General features: G+C 40.4%; 1 protein-coding gene across 2 annotated transcripts in view; it reads left to right on the top strand.

Moving 5' to 3' along the window:
* The window catches only part of LOC119650711 (neurotrimin-like), a 265,655-nt gene extending 246,052 nt beyond the window's left edge, over positions 1-19,603 (top strand). For both annotated transcript variants that reach the window (XM_038053716.1, XM_038053717.1), the window contains 2 exons: positions 18,209-18,310; positions 18,425-19,603. In XM_038053716.1, coding sequence (XP_037909644.1) covers positions 18,209-18,310; positions 18,425-18,696 — 374 coding nt within the window. In that variant the 3' untranslated portion in view covers positions 18,697-19,603. The remainder of the gene's footprint in view (positions 1-18,208; positions 18,311-18,424) is intronic.
* The last annotated feature ends 233 nt before the right edge of the window (positions 19,604-19,836 follow it).

Raw genomic sequence — 19,836 nt, 5'->3', positions numbered from 1 at the left:
CTGTTCCGCTCGAAACGTCTCACCGTAGAGTCAAAGTTCTTATTGTACAAGACTACGATCTTGCCAATCCTTATGTATTCCTCGGAAACTTGGATTCTTAGCAAGAAAAATTGCGAACCCTTAGTCGCGTTCGATAGAAGAATCCTCTGAAGAATTTTTGGCCCCCTACATGAAGATGGACGGTTCCGTAGACTATATAACGACAAAATCTATGAGCGATAGCACGACCGTCCGGTTGTGGATAAAATCCGGCTCAATAGGTTACGGTGGGCGGGTCACTTAATACGTATGGATGAGGATGATCCCACCCGGATAGTCTATAAGGGCAATATCTATGGTAGGAAAAGAAGACGAGGCAGACCCTGCCTAAGATGGAGCGATGGCGTGGGCCAGGACGCCAGACAGCTTTTAGGGATATCGAATTGGTGGACCTCGGCGCAAAACCGGGATGTTCCTTATTAAGGTAGGCCTAGACTGGATACCGGTTGTTGTGCCGTTGATGGTGATGATGAACTAAAGTACTAGAGCGATAAAGGCACACATTACTACCGTATCTCAGCTGGAGCCCTTCAGGGTTGTGGCATATCTTGCCTACAGAATACATTCACGAGATTGAAACCGCAGCTAATGAAGCGATTTAGAAAATCAAGGGTTGGTTGAAAACTACCAGATCATAAAACAGAAGCCGTTTTGATAACAAGTCGGAAGACCTTGAAATTGAATTTGTTGGAAGCTATACCATTGAAAGTAAGGTGGCGGTTAAATACTTAGGTGTAATGATTGACAATAGACTCAAAGTCAAAGTGCATATTGAGTATGTCGAAAATAGGCAGCATTCTTGCAGGCAACACTTTCGCGAATTCTGCCAAATATAAGCGGACCCAAATACGTCAGTAGAGTGTTACTATCTCGAATCATTAGCTGAGTCTTGCTCTATGCCGCTCCTGAATAGGCTGCAACATTAATGACTAAGGAAATCAGGAGAAGCCTATTGCGCTCGTATAAATTATGTGCCCTGAGAGTGATTTCTGGCCTTCGAACGGTATCAGACGACGCGTCGTTATTTAGTTATTTAGGCCGGGCTTTTGCTGTTAGACATCTTGGCTGAAGAGGATCTACATAAGGAAAACGACAACCCAAGACATGTACAATTGATCAAAAGAGAGCAAAGGCACCATCAATGGTCAGCTGGTAGACCTCATGGGCTAGCTCACCGAAAGGCCGATGGACGCATAAGCATAAGTTCAATCGTCACCACGGATCGTGATCAGCTAACGCAATTTCTATCTAGTCACGGCGGGTACCTCAAATATTTAGACAAGTTTGAGCATGACGATTCGCAAGGATGCCCAACCTACCCACGTTAGAAGATGCACAGCAAGCAATATTCTATTGCACTCGCTTCGCGGCGTGGAAGACCAACATTCCAAACTAGCATATGCTTCAGTCAGAAGACCAATGACAGGAATTAGTAACATTCGCAACTAATATGCGAAACGAGCTCCCTATAGCGGAAAGGGAGCGACAGACATATAGGAATGACAGCATAATTACTAACCCCGTGAAGTAATATATAACGACAGTTTCGCGGAGTGAGGGGTTGAAGGATACACGGGTGTGGTTTAGTACGTAGGCGCGGATTTACGTCCAGGATTTGTTTCAGTGGTTTCTGCTAATGTCTTTGGAAGTTTCCACTACTTGGGTTAGCCGAAAACAAGGCCAACCGTTGTGCCTATGTACATTCAATAATATATAACCTGGGCAAATTTAGGTACCAGCAAAAAGGGTCTACGTTGATTTTTACCGATTAATGTTCGATTTCAATAGAGAATTGTTCAAATGAAATTGGATTGGATGGATCTGATCGCCTATGTAAGCCTTGGAGCATTCACTTTCTGTATCACGGCCAGCAAGCCAAAGTGACTACAGCGTTTTCCGGTGTCACCTCGTAGAGATTCTCTTCGACAGGTTAAGGTGACACGAAAAGGTTCCACTGTAAACTAGCCGCACTGCAAAAAACTGTGTGACTGTGTATTACCGGTGCCATTAGCACAACTGGCGCAACACTAGCTTTATTGCTCAATTTTCATATTCAAATCAGTACAATGAGTTCAACTCATAGACTAATTTGTTTGAGTGGAAGTGCTATTGGGAAAATTGAATCGAGTTGTTACAATGCCCTCCGATTCTCGGGTACCTATACATCTGCTTGGTAGAATGCAAGATATAATGAAGTCTTCTACACGAATGGTTCAAAAACAGTACAAGGTTCTGGAGCTCTCAAATAAAAATGGAGAGTGGGTTTGTCTCTTGTAACAGTATGCAACGACCTTCCGGGCTGAGGTGTATGCGAACCAAAGAGTGGCAACCTGAATTATCGACTAGCGGTTGAAGGGGATGTGCATCGAAATCTGCAGTGAGAACCAGGCTGCACTGATAGCTTTGAAAATCATGGAATGTAGAAACCGATTGAACTCTATTTCTAAATTCATTATGGTGGGACTACTCTGGGTATATGGTCACTGTGGTATAGAGGGAAATGAAAACTTAGATACCTTAGCAAAAAAGGGGTCAATTTCCACCATGCTACACGCTGCTGCTGCTTACACGTGCTTAAAACTTATCATTTAAATGGATCGACCACAAAAGTAACAAATTCTGTGATTATCTTCTTCCGTATTGCATACATAATGTTCAAATACATACATAACATAGATTTTCCAATTTTCAACGTCTTCCCAGATTTAGCTATTTTGTTTCTATCGAAAATAATTGCCTATAAATCAATGGTTTGTCGCCTTACCATCACGTAGATCTTGCGTTTCTAGGCAATTTCCATTTCGTAAGGACGAACATTGTCACCTGATTTCTTTTCGCTTTACGGAAAGAGGGATTATCCCCTCGAAGCTATGAGAAATTAGATAACACTCATACTTACGGTAATAAAAGATGTCTCTGCGTAACCGGCGCCGACAGCGTTCTGTACTGTTGTACCGGCAGCAAAGAACACACAGGTGGAGGAGAGAAATAGCGGCGTAAAGTCCTGTCGCGGAAAAAAATTATCATACCATTCAATTCTCATAAGGACAAAGCGAGGGATAATTTAAGCCCGAGATTTCTTTCAATCCCCTTTCGTTTGTTGTTTGTGAGCCAAAACTTGAAAATTCAATGGCAAGAAAATTTTACGCGCATAAAAATTCCACTTTATTGGTTTTCTTTGATTTTTCCCCCAAATCTTTCAGGAATTTTTTCGCTACATCTTATTGTTCAATCCCTTAAGATTTCAGGGGTTTTACTTATCCTGGCGTGAAAAAAAGTTATTGATTTACGGAAGTCGAGTTTAAATCGACTATTTAGATGAAAAGTGTTCATCTTCCTTTGTGTTTCACCGTAATCGTTCAAGGATCGGACGTAGATATATAATACAAGTATTTCACCAGTCTCGCTGTGCTGGAAAAATTTACTTGAACAGGGCAGTTTGTGAATATATTGTGAATACTCAAAATGTGCTTATTAAAATTGTGAGATTCAGTAATTAGATCATTTTGTGTGCATCGAAAAATTAACCTTGCTTGCTAAAAATATTTACAATTCGAGTCCATTAATAAGTCGAGTGCTCTCAAAAAGTGAACAGCAATACGAATGTGTGCTCGGCGGAGAACGAAAATTAATATTACCATTCCTGGAACCAATTATCAACTTTTTGCATGAATCAATAAAATTATACATTTATTAACGGGTAGGCGAATAGTCACAATAATTAAATCATCATTGAAACAGTTCCTCTTTCATCTAGCTTTCGATTTCAAGCTACTCTTGACTAGTATTCTGTCACAGAGATTCAAGAGATTTAAGGATTTGTAATGTATACTTTCAGGGCTTTTTACCGGTATCAGTTTTTTGGCAACAGTAACGGACTTGAAAACCTGAACTTTATGATCTTCTCGATTTATCCTTGTAACCGACCAAATGTGGACTTTTATTCATGAGACCGTCGAAAAGAACCGCATTTAATTTCGGGTGTTTTGTTCTCGTATCCTGGAAAGAATGAAGACTTCTTCTTTTTGAGGTTTTGTGTGAAACGAAACCTTATTAGAATCGATTCGATGTCTGCCTGTTCGTCTGTCTATCTGTTTATCTGTCACATCCGATTTACCCGGAAACGGTTAAACCAACCGTCACGAAATTTGGCGAGAACGTGTTGTCTGCGATTCCCTTTACATGCAACGGGTGGCAACATTCCGCACTTTGTTCAAGGAGGACATACACGTGAAGGCGGGGTGTACATTTTTTTCACCGAATATGGTCGTGTGGAGTATCAAATAAAAGGGCTCAATTAGTACTTTTCGAAACTGATGATATTTTTGACTCCGTGATGATTTTTTTGATAGCGTGAGACATAGGGGAATAAGCGCTCAAAACGTATGCGCCAAAAAGTAACAGTGTGAAAAATTCGCAATGATGCATCCATACGAAATCTAGGCCTCAAAATGCATCCCATTCCGATACCTGCTTAAATGAAGTTAATAATAGTATATTACCATATTATAGAAATTTACCCGAAAACACGCCTTAAATTCATCCAAGAAATACAAAATCTGGTATATGACAGTAATAATAAGTAATAACAAAGTGCACAATTTTGGGAATTTTTACAACAATCCAATTATTATTAGCAAAGTTATAGAAAGTCATAATTGTGTATTTCATGTGAATTTATCGAACTCCAAGACGTGTTTGACGAAGTATCCAAATTACGGTATTCCTACTGGTTTTCTCATTGCTAAGCCGACTCTACATTGGTTGACAACGCTGACCGATGCTTTCGCTAAAGCAAAATCTGTCTGAAGCGGAATAAATTTCACCACTTCCTTTGCGAATCGTAAACTCCGGCTTATCACCTTTAAGAATCTGAAGTAGTCATCAACACGAATATTGACAGTATCATTTATCTTGAAGGTTGGGAATGACCACCTTTGTTTTCTCTCTCACCAACTCCACTCATAACCTTGTGCACCTTGTGGAAACGTATATTGCCGATCTAATAGAGCCATTTTACCATCATTAATGAGACTAGCTTACAGCACCATAATTATACAAGAAGGTAAGCGATTGTTGAAGTATCAACAGCAAAATGAGAATATTCCTTTTCTACTGGAGGGAAAACCTTATTCCATCGTACACAATTCAAAAGTGATTTAATTGTCAACTTTACAACTCTTGTGAAAACTTCTTGCGGATCCAAGAAGTCTGATAATCCTGCATAGAAGTCATAGGTATCGAGAAATCGTCCCAGCGAGCTGGTAGCTTAGACCTAGCCTTCACTTTTCGACAAAGTACCCTATTCAATAACAATTTAGTAAGAGACGTTCACCTTAAGGTACAGTTGCCTATAGCGTCCATATTTACTCCTTCCGCTGAAGTTACTGCGGAGATCCCACTGTTCTTATTATAATTTCGGATAATCCAACAATTCCCTTACCCTTCCTCCCTCCTACCGTGACATCTGAGTTTGCTTGTTCTAACAGTAATTCTAAATCCTGCTAGAAATGCTTCGTTCACACGTTGAAACAACGGATTTTTTCTGCCTCCGTTAATTTCGGATCATTTACCTCCTTTTAAAGTTACAACGAATGTATCTTTCCCAAAAGCCTTGACGAACCATCATAACTGCCTTATTGCGGGAAAGAATTACTTTGTCGGACTCTATAATTCCAATGCCGAAATGAATAGACCAGTGGTCCCTGTGGTACGTTTGTTCATTCATTCGCTCGATGATTCTCTGCGAACCAACGTCGTGCATTAGGTGGACAACCGAGCGTAACAACGTGACGACGATTCCAGTCAGTATAACGTCAAACTTCGCAAGCATGTTATTGCCAACAATTATATTAGATCAAAAATTTCGAATATTGTGAAAGTGGAACAGCTATGAATGTTGATATTTTTGGCGTTTGCCATTGCAAAAAGTAGTCCGAGGTACGCCATGGTTTTTTATTTGAAGTATTTCCCATATAACCGTGCCGTACATGTAAATACCCTGGGTATCCTTCACCCAAGTAGCGTTGCCGCTATTCCGATAGGGTTCACCGCCAACGCTACGCCTAAATTCACTCTCAAATGGTCTGCAAAAGCAAACCTCTTGCCATATGTATATACTGATTTGACCTCTGCTACGCAGGCTTTAGTTTCAGCGGTCAATGTTGGGAGGCACTAGAAGATTGCATGGCCAAACGGTAACTGTCTAACGGGTCTAAAATGGCCAAACGAACTGCGACTGAAACGTAAGGGAACTCAACAATGAGCCTGGTCGCCGCAGCTTGTGATGCATCGTCGACCAAAAGGAGACTCCTGTGTATTAGTAGATGGCTGAAATTGCAAGTCTACGGAGGAACTTCCTCAGACTACTGACTGCTCTGCGTGTAAGAAGTCATGTGGGGTGATACAATAGAGCGAAATAGGTACTCCGCGACGTAGTCGACAGACAATAAGCACGCTGCTACTAGGAGCTATTCGTCGACATTAACAGGGACCGATGGGGTCTCGGGTATAAATTGGTTACCACTTTTATCTGTACCTGCATGACTCTGAGGTGGCACTGAGTTTTTTGGTAACCAGTTTATACCACCATATCCGAGCTGACGTTGCCGATGAGAGGGGGAGTACTAAGGAACGCCCATTCTCCACTGTAAATGAACTGGGAGAGGCTATCTTGTCCATGAAAGGTAAAAAGCGCCAGTATCAGATGATAATCTCAGTGGAATAACAAAGCTTGCTACTCAATGCATTCAACGTAGGTGTTTTTCCCTCTCCCTTTCTCTCAAAGTACCGCTTCCACAGTATGCAGGACGCAACACCGAAACGACTTAAGAAGCTGATCAAACCAAGATTGACCGATGAAATACATGTGGTGTGAGACTTCTCGCCAAAACAATATGGTTTTAGAGCGGGGTGGTCCATAATCAATGCAATTGAGGAAGGGGTGTAAGCAGTGAGGTTGACTGTGGTGGATGATGCCTACCACACGTATCCCGTCTGCATATATCAAGTGTTCTCAGAGCGAGAACATGTGGAGTACAGTGGCATGTAGTAAGGCATCCTTAAAGCGAAAAAGAGGGCAATGAATAGTAGAGACATCAGAGTACCTAAGGCTCCCTATACCATGGGACTGTGTTGCTATGGTACACTGAATAGCCCTGGCCTGAAGTAATTTGTCAAACGGTTCGGGGTTAGTGTTTTAATCGATAGTCTGTCTGAGATGGAAGCCTGACGCTTTATGCGTAAATGTATTTTACCTCTCTATCAAAAAAATGTGCTGGTTACTCCAAAATCATCAATTTTGCGTATCAATCTCTCTCTATTTTTTACCCCAGTTTCATCAGCCCTCGTTTTTCTTTGCAGAACGATAGTGAATTAGGACACATCCCCGTTTTTAGTAATTATAAATTAATAATTATTAATATTTTCCCGAGTTGCCACAGTGCCGGCAGATACCGCATTTTACCTTGTACTAGACCAAGCGCCAAGCATTTAGGCTGGGATGGTCCTACCTTCTTAAAAAATACAGGAGTATTGGTCCGGGTGGCTGGTGGTAGGCTAGTGGCAGAATCCGTCGAGAACTCACTGCAACATCGAACATGTATGCAGAATGGTGTATTTCTGCATGGTTTGAATCAGACTGTGTTGTGGGATTTAGGTGCAATACCTATCGATGACAATATTATGGGAACTTTCCCGAGCCAATGGCTCATACTTCACCTTCTTTTCTACGTATTTCCGTTCAATGTTGCTATTATGGGGGATAGAAACATCAATGATATACCTGGAGCGACCCGTCTTGCCAACTAACAGTACATTAGGCTTGTTGTGCATATATGGCAATCAGAATTTGCCAGTCCCAAAATATGCTATAAACATAACTATCAAGTACTGCTTGCGCCTCAAGCCTCATGTCGGTAAACCGGACATGTTCCCGTGATCAGCCCATGCTTGTATGCAAGGTTTTGATACATACAGCATTATACCTGTTCGTGTATATGAAATAAGGTGGTCAAACGTCTCTAACGCCGCTCTTTCATTATGAGCTTCCTATAAACTCGAACGGCGACCACGCCGTCCTGAATCGCACATATAAATCCCTCTGTTTCAGCAAAGAGCTTCGCAGCACACTGCCATCTGTCTAACAAATGCAAATCGACAAATGGTTGCCAAAGATAATTCACGCGTTTATGGTGCATTGCTTCGACTTCCATTCATCGATCCGCTCTTGGTCTGACTCCACCCCACTCAAAGGATTGAAGGATCGATTAATATTTTTATTTTTTTTATTACTTTCAAAATATTTTCTCTTTGCTTTTTAAGGTTTTGTGTAAAACAAAACCTTATTAAAATCGATTCAATCTCTGTCTGTCTGTCACACGCATTTTTCTCCAAAACGGCTAAACCGATCCGAACGAAATTAGGTGGACAGATGGGCACTATGAAGTCCCACGCATACAGCGAATGGCATAAATTTAGGTGGAGTTTAAAGGGGGGCTCCCCATACATGCAAAGGGGGGATTCAAAAATTTTTTTCACCGGATATAGTTGTGTAGGGTATCAAATGAAAGGTCTCGATTTGTACTTTCCAAAACTGACATTAGTTTTGGCATCGATTGCAAGCTGCGTGAGTAAGGAGTCAAAATGTACACACTTGAAGTGAGACAGGACTCATTTTCGGAAACTACCCAACCTAAAAATCCGAAAAAAATCAGGGTGGTGCGCCTAAACGAAACCTAGGCCTCAAAATATGTCCCATTCCGATATCTGGTCAAATAAACTTACTAATAGTATATTACTACTTTTTAGAAATTTAATGAAAAGCCCCCCTTAAATTCATCCTAGCACTTCTGAATTTTGTGCCGGCATAGGGAACAATATTTCGTATATATGTCCTAAATTTCATGGAAATCAGGCAATTCACGCCAAAGTTATAGCAGTTCAAACTTACCAATTTCGCGCGAATTTACTGCTTCCAAAGCCATGCAAATCAGATGCTGACGTCACAATTACCCGGAATAATTGACATTCGCGTGAAATATTAAAGTCGCATTTATGAAGAATCTACTTATCTGCAGCACTTTTTAAGATTTTGTGTAAAACACTTATGTTAAATGTAATCTTCGAGAGATGTCCTATTCCGGCATCTGCTCAAAAAATTTACTAATAGTATGTTATCAACTTTTAGAAATTGACTAAAAACTCCCCTTAAGTTCATCCTAAGTAAACTAAATTTTGCACCGACAGCCTCGTGCATACACATACCAAGTTTCATGAAAATCCAACTATTATTGGGAAAGTTATAGCAGTTCAAACTTATCAATTTCGTGCTAATTAACAGCATTCTAAGCCATACAAATAAGATGCTGACGTCATAATTAACAAGAATAATTGAAATTCGAGTAAAATATTAAAATTCCATTCAAGAAGAATCTAATTCACCCTAGCCCTTTTTTATATTTGATATTGATTAAATTGTTGGCATTTGCTAATAATATTAAACTGAGAGCGTGAAGCGTATGAGGTTGACTATTTCAATACAGGGCTTTCCATCAAATGATTTATTTAAATTACTTTCTAAAAAATAGATGCCAATAGAATTTTTAACTATGTGACACGGAACTATCAGGCTCACCGCTCCTCACATCTTCTTCTTTTTCTTCAGCCTTCAGTTCACAAGCGGGGTCGGCTCGTCGTGATCGGTCTCGTCATTTTATTTTATCAAATGCCTGATCAGGATGTAATCGCGAGACCTTCAAATCCCCATCCAGTGTATCATGCGACCATTGTTTTGGCCGGCTTTTTGATTGTTTACCATTGACTTCGATGTTCTCACCAATACTGGTTGTTGAATTCTCGCTAGCGTGAATTACGTGACCACACCATCGAAAACGCCTCTCTTGCAGTTTTTCCACCATCGATTTCAGACGTGATCAAAACGTGTCACGCCACCAGTGCAATGCAACATCTTCGTCCCCATTACCGCAAGACGCCGTTCATTGTCCTTTATAGTCAACACTCAAACTATAGAGAGCGACAGACGGACGACATTGCAGTAAATTTTAGATTTGGGACGTGCGCTGCTACGTCGATCACAAAGAACACCAGTTGCGGAATGTCACTTCATCCAGGTGGCGTTAATGCTTGAAACATTTCATTACGCAGTTCTCCATTGGCTGGTAGCATTGACTCGAGCTATTTAAATCGCTCAGTTCTTTTAATGCCAGTAATCTGCCCCTACAGATATTTAAATCGCTGAGTTCTGGCAATGGTGGTAACCTGCCCAGAACTGCGCGATTTAAATATCTCGGGTCAATGCTATAAGCCAATGGAGAACTACGTTATGCTCCTCACATAGGGAAACACAAAACCTTTTATACCTGAAGCATCAAGCGACTTGTTTATTTTTTGTTTACTTTTGTCCAACATTTAATTGTGGGACGTTTCGCGGTATCTCAGCTCTATTAACTGCCGACTTTTTTTTCCTCTAGATTGCCGTATCCTCAGGATTCGTTTACTCTGTCTCTACTTTTTTGCCTGTTATCTGTGCTTCTATTTTTTGAAGATAATTTCGTTTAAAGTGCGGCTTTTCTTCTTATCCTCCAGGCGTTTTTCATTCAATGCCTCAATATAGGATAATTCAATGCTTGTTATCGTAGTTTGGATATTTTAGTAGTGAAATCATTTCTCCTCTCCGACTCCATTCGCTTTCCGTTTTTCAATGATTATTCGTATTTCTTTCTAATTTCTGCTATGAACGTCCACTAGTGAAGCCACGACCGCCATGAAATTCCTCTGTTTCTGTTTTTGACTCGATATTGACGACGAAATTCCGGTCCAAATTAAGGAGCATCACAAAGGAGCAGTTCGATATAGAGTAAAAGGACGCTTTCTATGAGCAACTAACTTAAGTCAAGGAGCTTGCTAAAGGTGATCAGAATGTAGTTAGCATAACAACAACGATAAATGGTTTCTGGAGTTCTTTAGTTTTCATATGCTTGTCATGGTTCGAACACAAGGTTTGCCACAAGGTCTAATCAGATCAACCATGTCGCGATTAGCAGCAGGTTTAGTAGTTGTCTTTAAGTGCGTAACATAAACGGTGCTGACATCAGCCACGAAAGGGACAATCATCTGACGATCACAACACATCCATGACGACTGTAATCGTTGGCGTCGGCGCTCGCCCGATATTATTACCCTGATTTGACTCAGGTACTCATTTACAACTGGGTCGACTGGTATTCGACATGCAGTCACGAAAACAAATTCCTCTGCCACTAGTGAGATTTGAACCTTCCGCTACGACAGCCCAGCGCTCTAACCACTTGGGCCATACGGACATCCGGACGGCCTAGCACAATAACAAATGAGAAACTTGGTCAAGATACGGGCCAGACATCCAAGATAATGCTGATCAGAAGACGGAAGCGGCAGTGAATATGTCACATATTGAGAAAAAGCGTTAACCTTATTGCGGGTTACGACATGGAGTGATACGCACCATATGAGGGAAGGTTCTCGGAAATTCGTAGGCAAAGCTGAAGTTCATTGCCAGGTATACTCTCGGATAAACAATGTCGATGCTAAGCACGTTTATTTTGTCCCCTTGTGCGTTCATGCATCTTAATTCATTCGTGATCGACGAGACGTCTAACGATAGAAATGATAGTCAAAGAGAACGTAATTTATCTGTCTCAAATTTTTGTCTGTATACAACTAACTATATTTGCAAATGCCAAGTGACCTACACATTTTGGAAAACAAATGATAAAATATTGTGATCACTAAATGAATCTTTATTAAACTAGTTTATAAGGAAGAACTACGGGCTAGCAATATTATCCAGGGTCTATGGCGCCATAATGCGATGGCAATCTATGACCTGCTGAGAGCATCGCCTCTATTCTTCGGCGGAGCGACTGTATCCTTAAGTTTTTGAAAATCGAGTAGCGTCTAAGTAACATTATCAGTCAAGTCCTCCCATCTTCTTTGGCGCTTTCCCGGTAATCGTCTGCCTGCTTCTTCCCCTTTTAGTAGTTGGTTGCGAATTCCCCTCCGTACATGGGCTGCCTACTATAACTATCTGTATTTGATGCGATTTCCTTATATATTTCTCTCGTCGTCAGTCATCCTCTCTCAGTTGCCATAAAATTGCTTATTCAGTAACTTGTTAATTCGTTTCTTAACTCCATCCATTTAGAAACCCCATATCTAATTACCTAAGTGAAGCTATCCCCTCAATCCAAGTAATAATCGCTTAATGTTTCATTTCGTCTTTTTGGCGTCTTCTGTCAGATTTTTCCGGTTGTTTCATCAAGGTTTGCCTTTGGCCCTGACATGATTTTTACATCCAGCGAGTAGCCAAGTAGCTGATACATATATTTGAATCAGGAACGTCCCCGCTTAATAAACCAGCATTTCAACCATTTTCATCATCACCAATGGCGCAACAATCGGTATCTGTTGTATGCCTGCCTTAGTAATGAGCTCCAGACATCCCGTAATGAGGTCCACCAATTCGATATCCCCTACGTCATCACTTCATCTGAAGCAGTACGCCTCGTCTTATTTTTCTACCATAAATACATACATCACACATACGGATTAAATGACCCACCATAATCTATTGAGCTGGATTTTATCCGCAACCAGACGGTAGTGGTATCACCCATGAATTTCGTTGTTATGTAGGCTGTGGAATCATCCGCATGTAGGGGACCAAAAATTAGGGAGGACTTATTCTCTGAAACGCGGACAATAGTTCGCAATTCTTCTTGCAAGAACACAAGTCTCAGAGGAATACATGAGGACTTGCAAGATCATAGTTTGACCTGCTGATCGAAATCCTACCCACTCTTCTATCGCTATTTCAACTTTGGAAATTTAAAAAGTCGTCAATGATCTCTATTTAATATATCTAGATATAGATTTAGCTTTGTTCTGCCTTTGCTTCACTTGAAGGTGGATAAAAAACGACACACGTAACATATATTACCGCCCTCTCGCTATTTCTCATAAATTCAAAAGAATGTACTTCGTGAGTTCTCGAATACTCTCTCGAAGTTCCAAATTTCAGAACATTATTACAGACCTGTACCGGTTACCTAACATTCTATCTGTATTCTGTCGTTTGTCCGAGAATAACCAAAATCCTCGTTTAGGCATAGACGTCATTAAATAACTAGGCCAATTACTTGCCACAGTGAAGGGAGGAATTTTGAATTATCTATATCCGATTCCCATAGCCCAATATGTGCTAATTATCTTGGATATTCCAGTGGTGTGTCCATTGGACGTATGAGCAAAGTTTGTCCGTCTACGGCCAAATCACCGACAACAGTGATAATCACATCCTTCCGTTCTGCTAATTACATTTGCAATCACGCCAAACTATTCCGATTCCGAGCAGAAATTCAAAATGTATATGTATCGACTGTTCACAGAAATGTCCAGAAAATTATGTCGAACAATTAGAAAGATTACTAAATCCAAGCACGTGACAGTCATGAATCAGAGACCAGAACAGCAATTAAGTCATTGATTCGCCATTCATCAGATTCACATCCACACAAAGTAAATCCCGTATTTCCAATAACAAGGGTGGCTTCCGAACAAGCAAGGTGCGGATATGATAAAGCATCGTCGGGAGCGTGGCGCTGACGACCTATTTCATGCAGATACATTGGTATGCTGGGAAAGAGCAAATGGGGGTGGCGTAGGTTCCTCCATTGAATATCTATCCGGTTTGAAGTGAACATTTGGGAGGCTAACAGTGAAGGCATCCAGGGGAGGCTCAAAGTTGAGTCTAACTAGTTGGGAGCATCAACATCATGCAATTTAGATGGAAGTCTCTACCCAATTGAAGTCCTTTCAGTAGCATGAAATACTGAATATAGGTGAAAAGCACCCCACCCTGCTTTGTAAATGATGAGATGATTATAAATTCAATATATGCAGGCCAGAGTCTGTAAATCAATTCCAATCATCATTTTAACCAATAAATTATTGGATATGGCCAATGGACATCAGAAACAGCAGCTTATCCAACAAAGTTTAATGTGATGCTATGAACGAATCTACATATCAATGGGTCGATCCAGTGGTTCTAAAGAAGCTGCACATCGGCGCAAAGAAGTAGATTAACTCTTAAAAGACGAAGCGCCACGAAAAATTTGGGGCACTATTATTGAAAGATTACTTTTATTTCAGGTAATGTTATTTAGCTTCTGGAAATGCTCGGTGGCAATGGTGAATTCAACGGAAGTTCTAGACTTCACGTAGTGTAACACATCGTTAAAACACCACTATCGGGATCGGGATCATAACGCCCAAATTCTGAGGGCTTTCATCCGCTGGGTGCAATGGATAATGTTTGGTAGCCGGTGATAGTGGGCCGTTCGTGGCACTTGAACCTATTGTAAATCCACCCTCTTTTGAGATTAAGCGGTGAGCAGTCGAGGACGGATATCATTTGCGACAAATGGGGTCATTTCCAGATTCGTCCTTAAGAGGAGATACTCTCTCATTACTCATCTGAGTAAAAAATGGACGCCAAACGATCACAGATTCTTTATGGTTATTAGATAAACTTCATTACCCGATTATTTAGAAGAGCGAACGGTCCCGGGGTTATCTTTTAAGAATTATAGAGAGAAATTTTCTCATTTTTCAGAAAAAAAATGACCACATTCCAGGTCTTAGGAAATACGTCGTTCAAATTTATTCTGAAGCTAAAAGTCAAAATTTCATTTAGGTACTGAACGAAAACACCATATCCCACTTGCTCATATCAAGATCCAATGAGATGCTGCTTAAAGAGACTTTCTGTTCCAAAAGCCATCCTTCTTATTCTAATCCGGTCGTTTCTACCATTCTACCTTCGTCTTTGGATGTCGTTCGGTGAGCGCAGGATGTTGGGAGAATATTAAGGCGATACGCCGATGCCATTTTTCTTCCACTGTTGATCTTACCTAGTAGCGTTGCCCACACAGATGCTGCGTACAATAACACCGAAGTAACCACTGTTGAAATGCGTTATCGAAGGTTTTGTATTGGCCCCTATATACGGTAGCATTCTAGCTATCAACGAGCTGACGTTAGATGCCTTTGTAGCTGCATATTGCAGATGATGTTCGAAGTTCAAATTGTGATCGAAAACCAGCCCAATATATTTGAGAGCAAGCTGGAAATCTATAATGTATTCTCCGACTTTAATCTTCATACAGGTGTTCTTCCTGCTCTTGCTGATCAGTATTAATTCTGCTTTCTCCTCTGCAAGTGGTAGTCCAACATATCCCAACCACAACTTTATCTGTCAGATTGCTTTCTCGGTGTATATTTCGACGTCGTCAACGTGGCTTCTTAGACAGTAATTCCAATATCATCTGCAAATTTAATGAAGCTAACAATGCCAAGCAAACAAAACCTTAGCACTACGTTATGTTTCACAACAAAAAAAGTACTGATCCTTATGGTATCCCACAGGCTGTTCGATAATCATTAGGACCTTTATCTGAACTGCAACAAAACCGTTTTTCTATCAGAAACTCGAGGATAATTCGTATAAGGCTTGTTGCAGTAATCAATGCCTTCTTTTCACCCCACCGAGTTAAAGCCATTTCTTTACGTCAGTATTCTAATCAAATTGACAGCCTGGTTCGTTGATTTCGCTTTCCGGAATCCTGATAGACCGGATTCCCTACCTGAGTTTAGGAGTAATCTTTTATAAATTACTTGTTTCGAAAACGTTGCCGATAGTATTTCAGAGGCATATTCGCCTATATGACGAAGGTCCGCCTAGCAGCTCGTTGAGCTTCGGGGCAGTATACTATATATTCTTGCACTAGTCCAACGCAACATTTTTCATCTCCATTACCACAAGATGTCGCTTATTGTTCTTTATAGTCAACTAACACTCAAAACCATAGATGGAGACCGGACGTCGTGAGATTGATACGTTGATCAATGAAAAAGAACACTAGCTGTGGAAGGCCACTTCATCCAGGTTGTGTTAATTCGTGAAACAATTTCACAACGAAGTTCCCCATTGGCTGATAACATTGACCCGAGAAATTGAGATCGCTCAATTCTGGCAGGTCACTGCCGCTGACAGTAATTGTACCAGTTTCATGGGTATCAGTCGTCAAAAACTCAGTTTTATTCAGATTCAATCTGATACCATGCTGCATGAGGAGATCATTCCATTTTTGTACAAGTTGCTCGAGATCAGTTTTGCTATTAGACGCCAGGAAAACATAATCTGCATAAAGTAGTGTATAGGGCGCTGGACGTTGGATGTCCCGTGTGACAGTGTTCATAACAAGAATAAAGAGAAGTGGTGAGAGAGCGGGTGGTGATAAAGACACACTTTTCGGATCATGGTAGAGTAAATGAACCCAGCGTAAGAGTTCTTCTGGCACTAAGTGTTGTCGTAGAGCATACCAGGTAAGCTGATGTGATAGACGATCAAATGCTTTCTCCAGATCCAAAAATACAGTATAAAGAGGGCGGTGTTTCTCCATGAACAACCGCGCAGCGTGTACTGCAACATTAGTTCCGCAGTTCTTGACAAACCCGGCTTGTTTACTTGAACGATTTCGCGAATACTGTTGTAAAGAATGCGTTCAAAAATGTTCGTGGTATGGGGCAGTAACCGGATGGGACGTTAATTTGACCGTTCTGTTGGACTGCCTTTATTTCTGTATTAGAACTGTGGTACTTTCTTGCGAAGTGTTTTACCTTCCTCAATAAGCCGAGTGAAGAATCCGCTGAGCCACAGTGATGGCCACCTCTTCGCTTTCCAGAGCTTGGCGGCAGGCACTGTTGCTTTCCCATTTCATTTGTTTTATTACTTTCTCGAATTCAGTTCCCCTGACATGAAAGTCCTGGGGGTTTAACGTGAGTACTTGCGGTGTAGGCATAATCCCACGGTCGTCTTCGGACACGGATTGATTTTGGGGCTACAATCAAAGCGCCGCCATGACTAGCACAGTGGTACTGGTTTATACTGAGTGCAGGCTCAGCATTCATACGAGTGGATACGAGGCCTATCTAACACCTCTACCGGGACTAAAGGGTACGGCCCCCGAGTTCCACAACTCCACGCTTGAGCTGCGAGGAGCTCTGCTCGCGATGTAGGTATAACCACAACCACCATGAAACTCCTAACCGCAAATAACCGGTCCGAGAACACATCCTTCTCCAACGAGTTGTGCTCAAAGGTGGAATTGCTTCTGCAAGTGGAGGATTGGCAAATTCTTTCTTTGAAATCTGCTCGAGAAAATCTTGCCACCTATCCATCGCGACTTGTGGGATGTTAAGCGTGTAGGCGTTCGTGTCAACTTTTGACTTTTTGCGACTTTGTCGTAAAGATTTTTGCAATGGACCGCTCGGGTGACAGCGATTACTTTCTTTGCTTCCCGGTTAACATTCTTATAAGTTTGCCAATTGGCCACCGTTTTATCTTTGAAGAACTAGAGACGTTTCTTGTTATGGACTTTTCTTTAAATGTCGTCATTCCAAAGCCAGGAATCTCGGTTGACGAACCGCTTACCTGCCTTGGTGAACTCGAGGGATGCATAGGCCGCTATGTAGATCGTATCTTTAACTTGGTTCACGATTCGTCCAGATTCGTAATGATTGGTAATCGTGTGAGTTCATTTTTAAGGTTTTGTGTGAAAAAAAACCTTATTAGAATCGAGACGGTGTCTGTCTGTCACACCCGATTTATTCGGAAACGGCTAGACCGATTGTCACGAAAAATGGTGAGAGTATGTAATCTGGTGTTCCCTTTACATGTAGTAAGTGGCGCCATCTTGTGTTAAGTTTAAGGGGGGGCTCCCCATACATGTGAAATATCGGTATTTTCAAGACTAAAAAATAACACTAGCGAAGAGAAAAAAAAACAGTTTCAATTATTTCAGACAGTTGATATCTATTTGAATTTATTGCTTGCACTATCATTCTAAACATATAACTGACTTTCGAGCATATGGATCTCTTAGCAGGAACGGCTAAAATGAAACAAGAAAAAACAAATAGAACGAAAAACAATTCCAACAATAACTTTGAGGCGATATACATATGTAGTGTTGACCCCTTATATTTTAAAAATTATACTACTTTTAATTTACCATAAAATTTTCATATCTCGTTTTTATTTTTACAGTCTCAAATCCCCCAACAACTGCGTCAGGTCCGCAAACATCCGAAAACCTATGGGAGAACTCAGGACATAACACGAAGCCAATTCACAATGTCAACGATAAAAGTAAGTACCATCAATAATCCACTACAATCCAATTTTCCCAGTGCTATTATTCGGTAATCTGGCCCAACGTTCTAAACAACTCCACTCACGTACATCTATCTGTAATATTTATAGATTCCCGATATCAATCCAACCTAAACGACGTTGGATTATCAGAGCACAAATCATCCCTAGATAAATCCCTGAATGGTGGCGGAAGTGCTGTCGGGAGCGTCGGTGCAGGTAGCAATGGAGGCCAGGGAAGTTACAACTGGCCAGCTATTCAACAAGGACATGATGCTACAAATCTCTCGAATCAATCAGGTCGCTTAATCCCTTCTTTGACATTTTCTTATCCCTCGTTAATTCGATGGCTGCTTTTTGCTGCCTGTCTTTCATACGCCTAAAGCTGTTTTCTCATGATATCTTTTCGTTTCACTTCGTAATGAATATTTTTAAAAACCAATAAATAAAAGGGAAACGTACGACGAAATTGAACGAAGAAATGAATCATATTCAGAGCAACAACTCGCAATTTGTTTGAATAAGTTCATAGATAATTTCGATTAAAGGAAAAAATGCAGGGTTCTAAATAAAAATATTAAATAAATATCTTAAAATACAAAATTTAATGAATCAAGCTTAAAGTGAAGGATCTAAGTATATTATCTTTAAATGTATTTATTTTAGGCTTAGAACTTATAACAAACAGACTCAAGTATACTATATATACATATGTGCAAGAAAAAGATTTTCACGGACTTAATACTATCAGATGTAATTGGGATCTCGCTAAAGCAAATGATGTTTAGCTTATTTACATAACAGTTTCCTTTATTCTTAAAATGAAAACCGAACTCCAAATTCCAACTTCGTTTCCCGAAAACCTCTAAATCATTCAGACTTCAATATAATGAAAATAGAGTCAATAACAAAGGTTCCAAATTTTTCAAAATTTCGTTGCGCAAAGAAATCAAAAAGCCCTTTCACATGGTTGGTTCTACATAATTCAATTCGCTTTTTTCAGATAATAATGCTAGCGTCTCTCAGATATTTCATTAAGTTTGAAAAAGAGCTAGTGATACTCTGAGCGCTCCCAACTCGACTCTTTTCAAATTAAACTTTTAAGCAAAAAGGAAGCATTGCTCACAAATTATTATATATACATACATAGATATATACAAACATATTACAATGTTATATATACATATATATAAGAACAGGAAATGCTTTACTACAAGATAATATATTATATACTTAAGTTATTGAAGAAAGGACTATTACAAATAAAATTCAGAAACAAAATGCATATTGTTTTTCCTGCTCAATAATAATTCAATAGCTTTCTTCGGTAAAAAAAAGAATTTTGGGCGATGCTATACCAAAATATAGATTTTAATGGTAATGAGATAATAATCGTTGGCGCAACAATCCATATTGGATCAGGGCCTTGAAGTGTGTTAGAGCACTTCATTCAAGACCGTAACGGTACACTAGGAGGCAATGTGGTCAGCATTGCGGTAATGAGATACACTACATTAAACCGT

Source organism: Hermetia illucens, chromosome 3 (assembly GCF_905115235.1).
Source record: "Hermetia illucens chromosome 3, iHerIll2.2.curated.20191125, whole genome shotgun sequence".
NCBI classification, from domain to species: domain Eukaryota; kingdom Metazoa; phylum Arthropoda; class Insecta; order Diptera; family Stratiomyidae; genus Hermetia; species Hermetia illucens.
The sequence above is the reverse complement of the archived record's forward strand: the minus strand, read 5'-3'. Positions and strand labels throughout refer to the sequence as shown.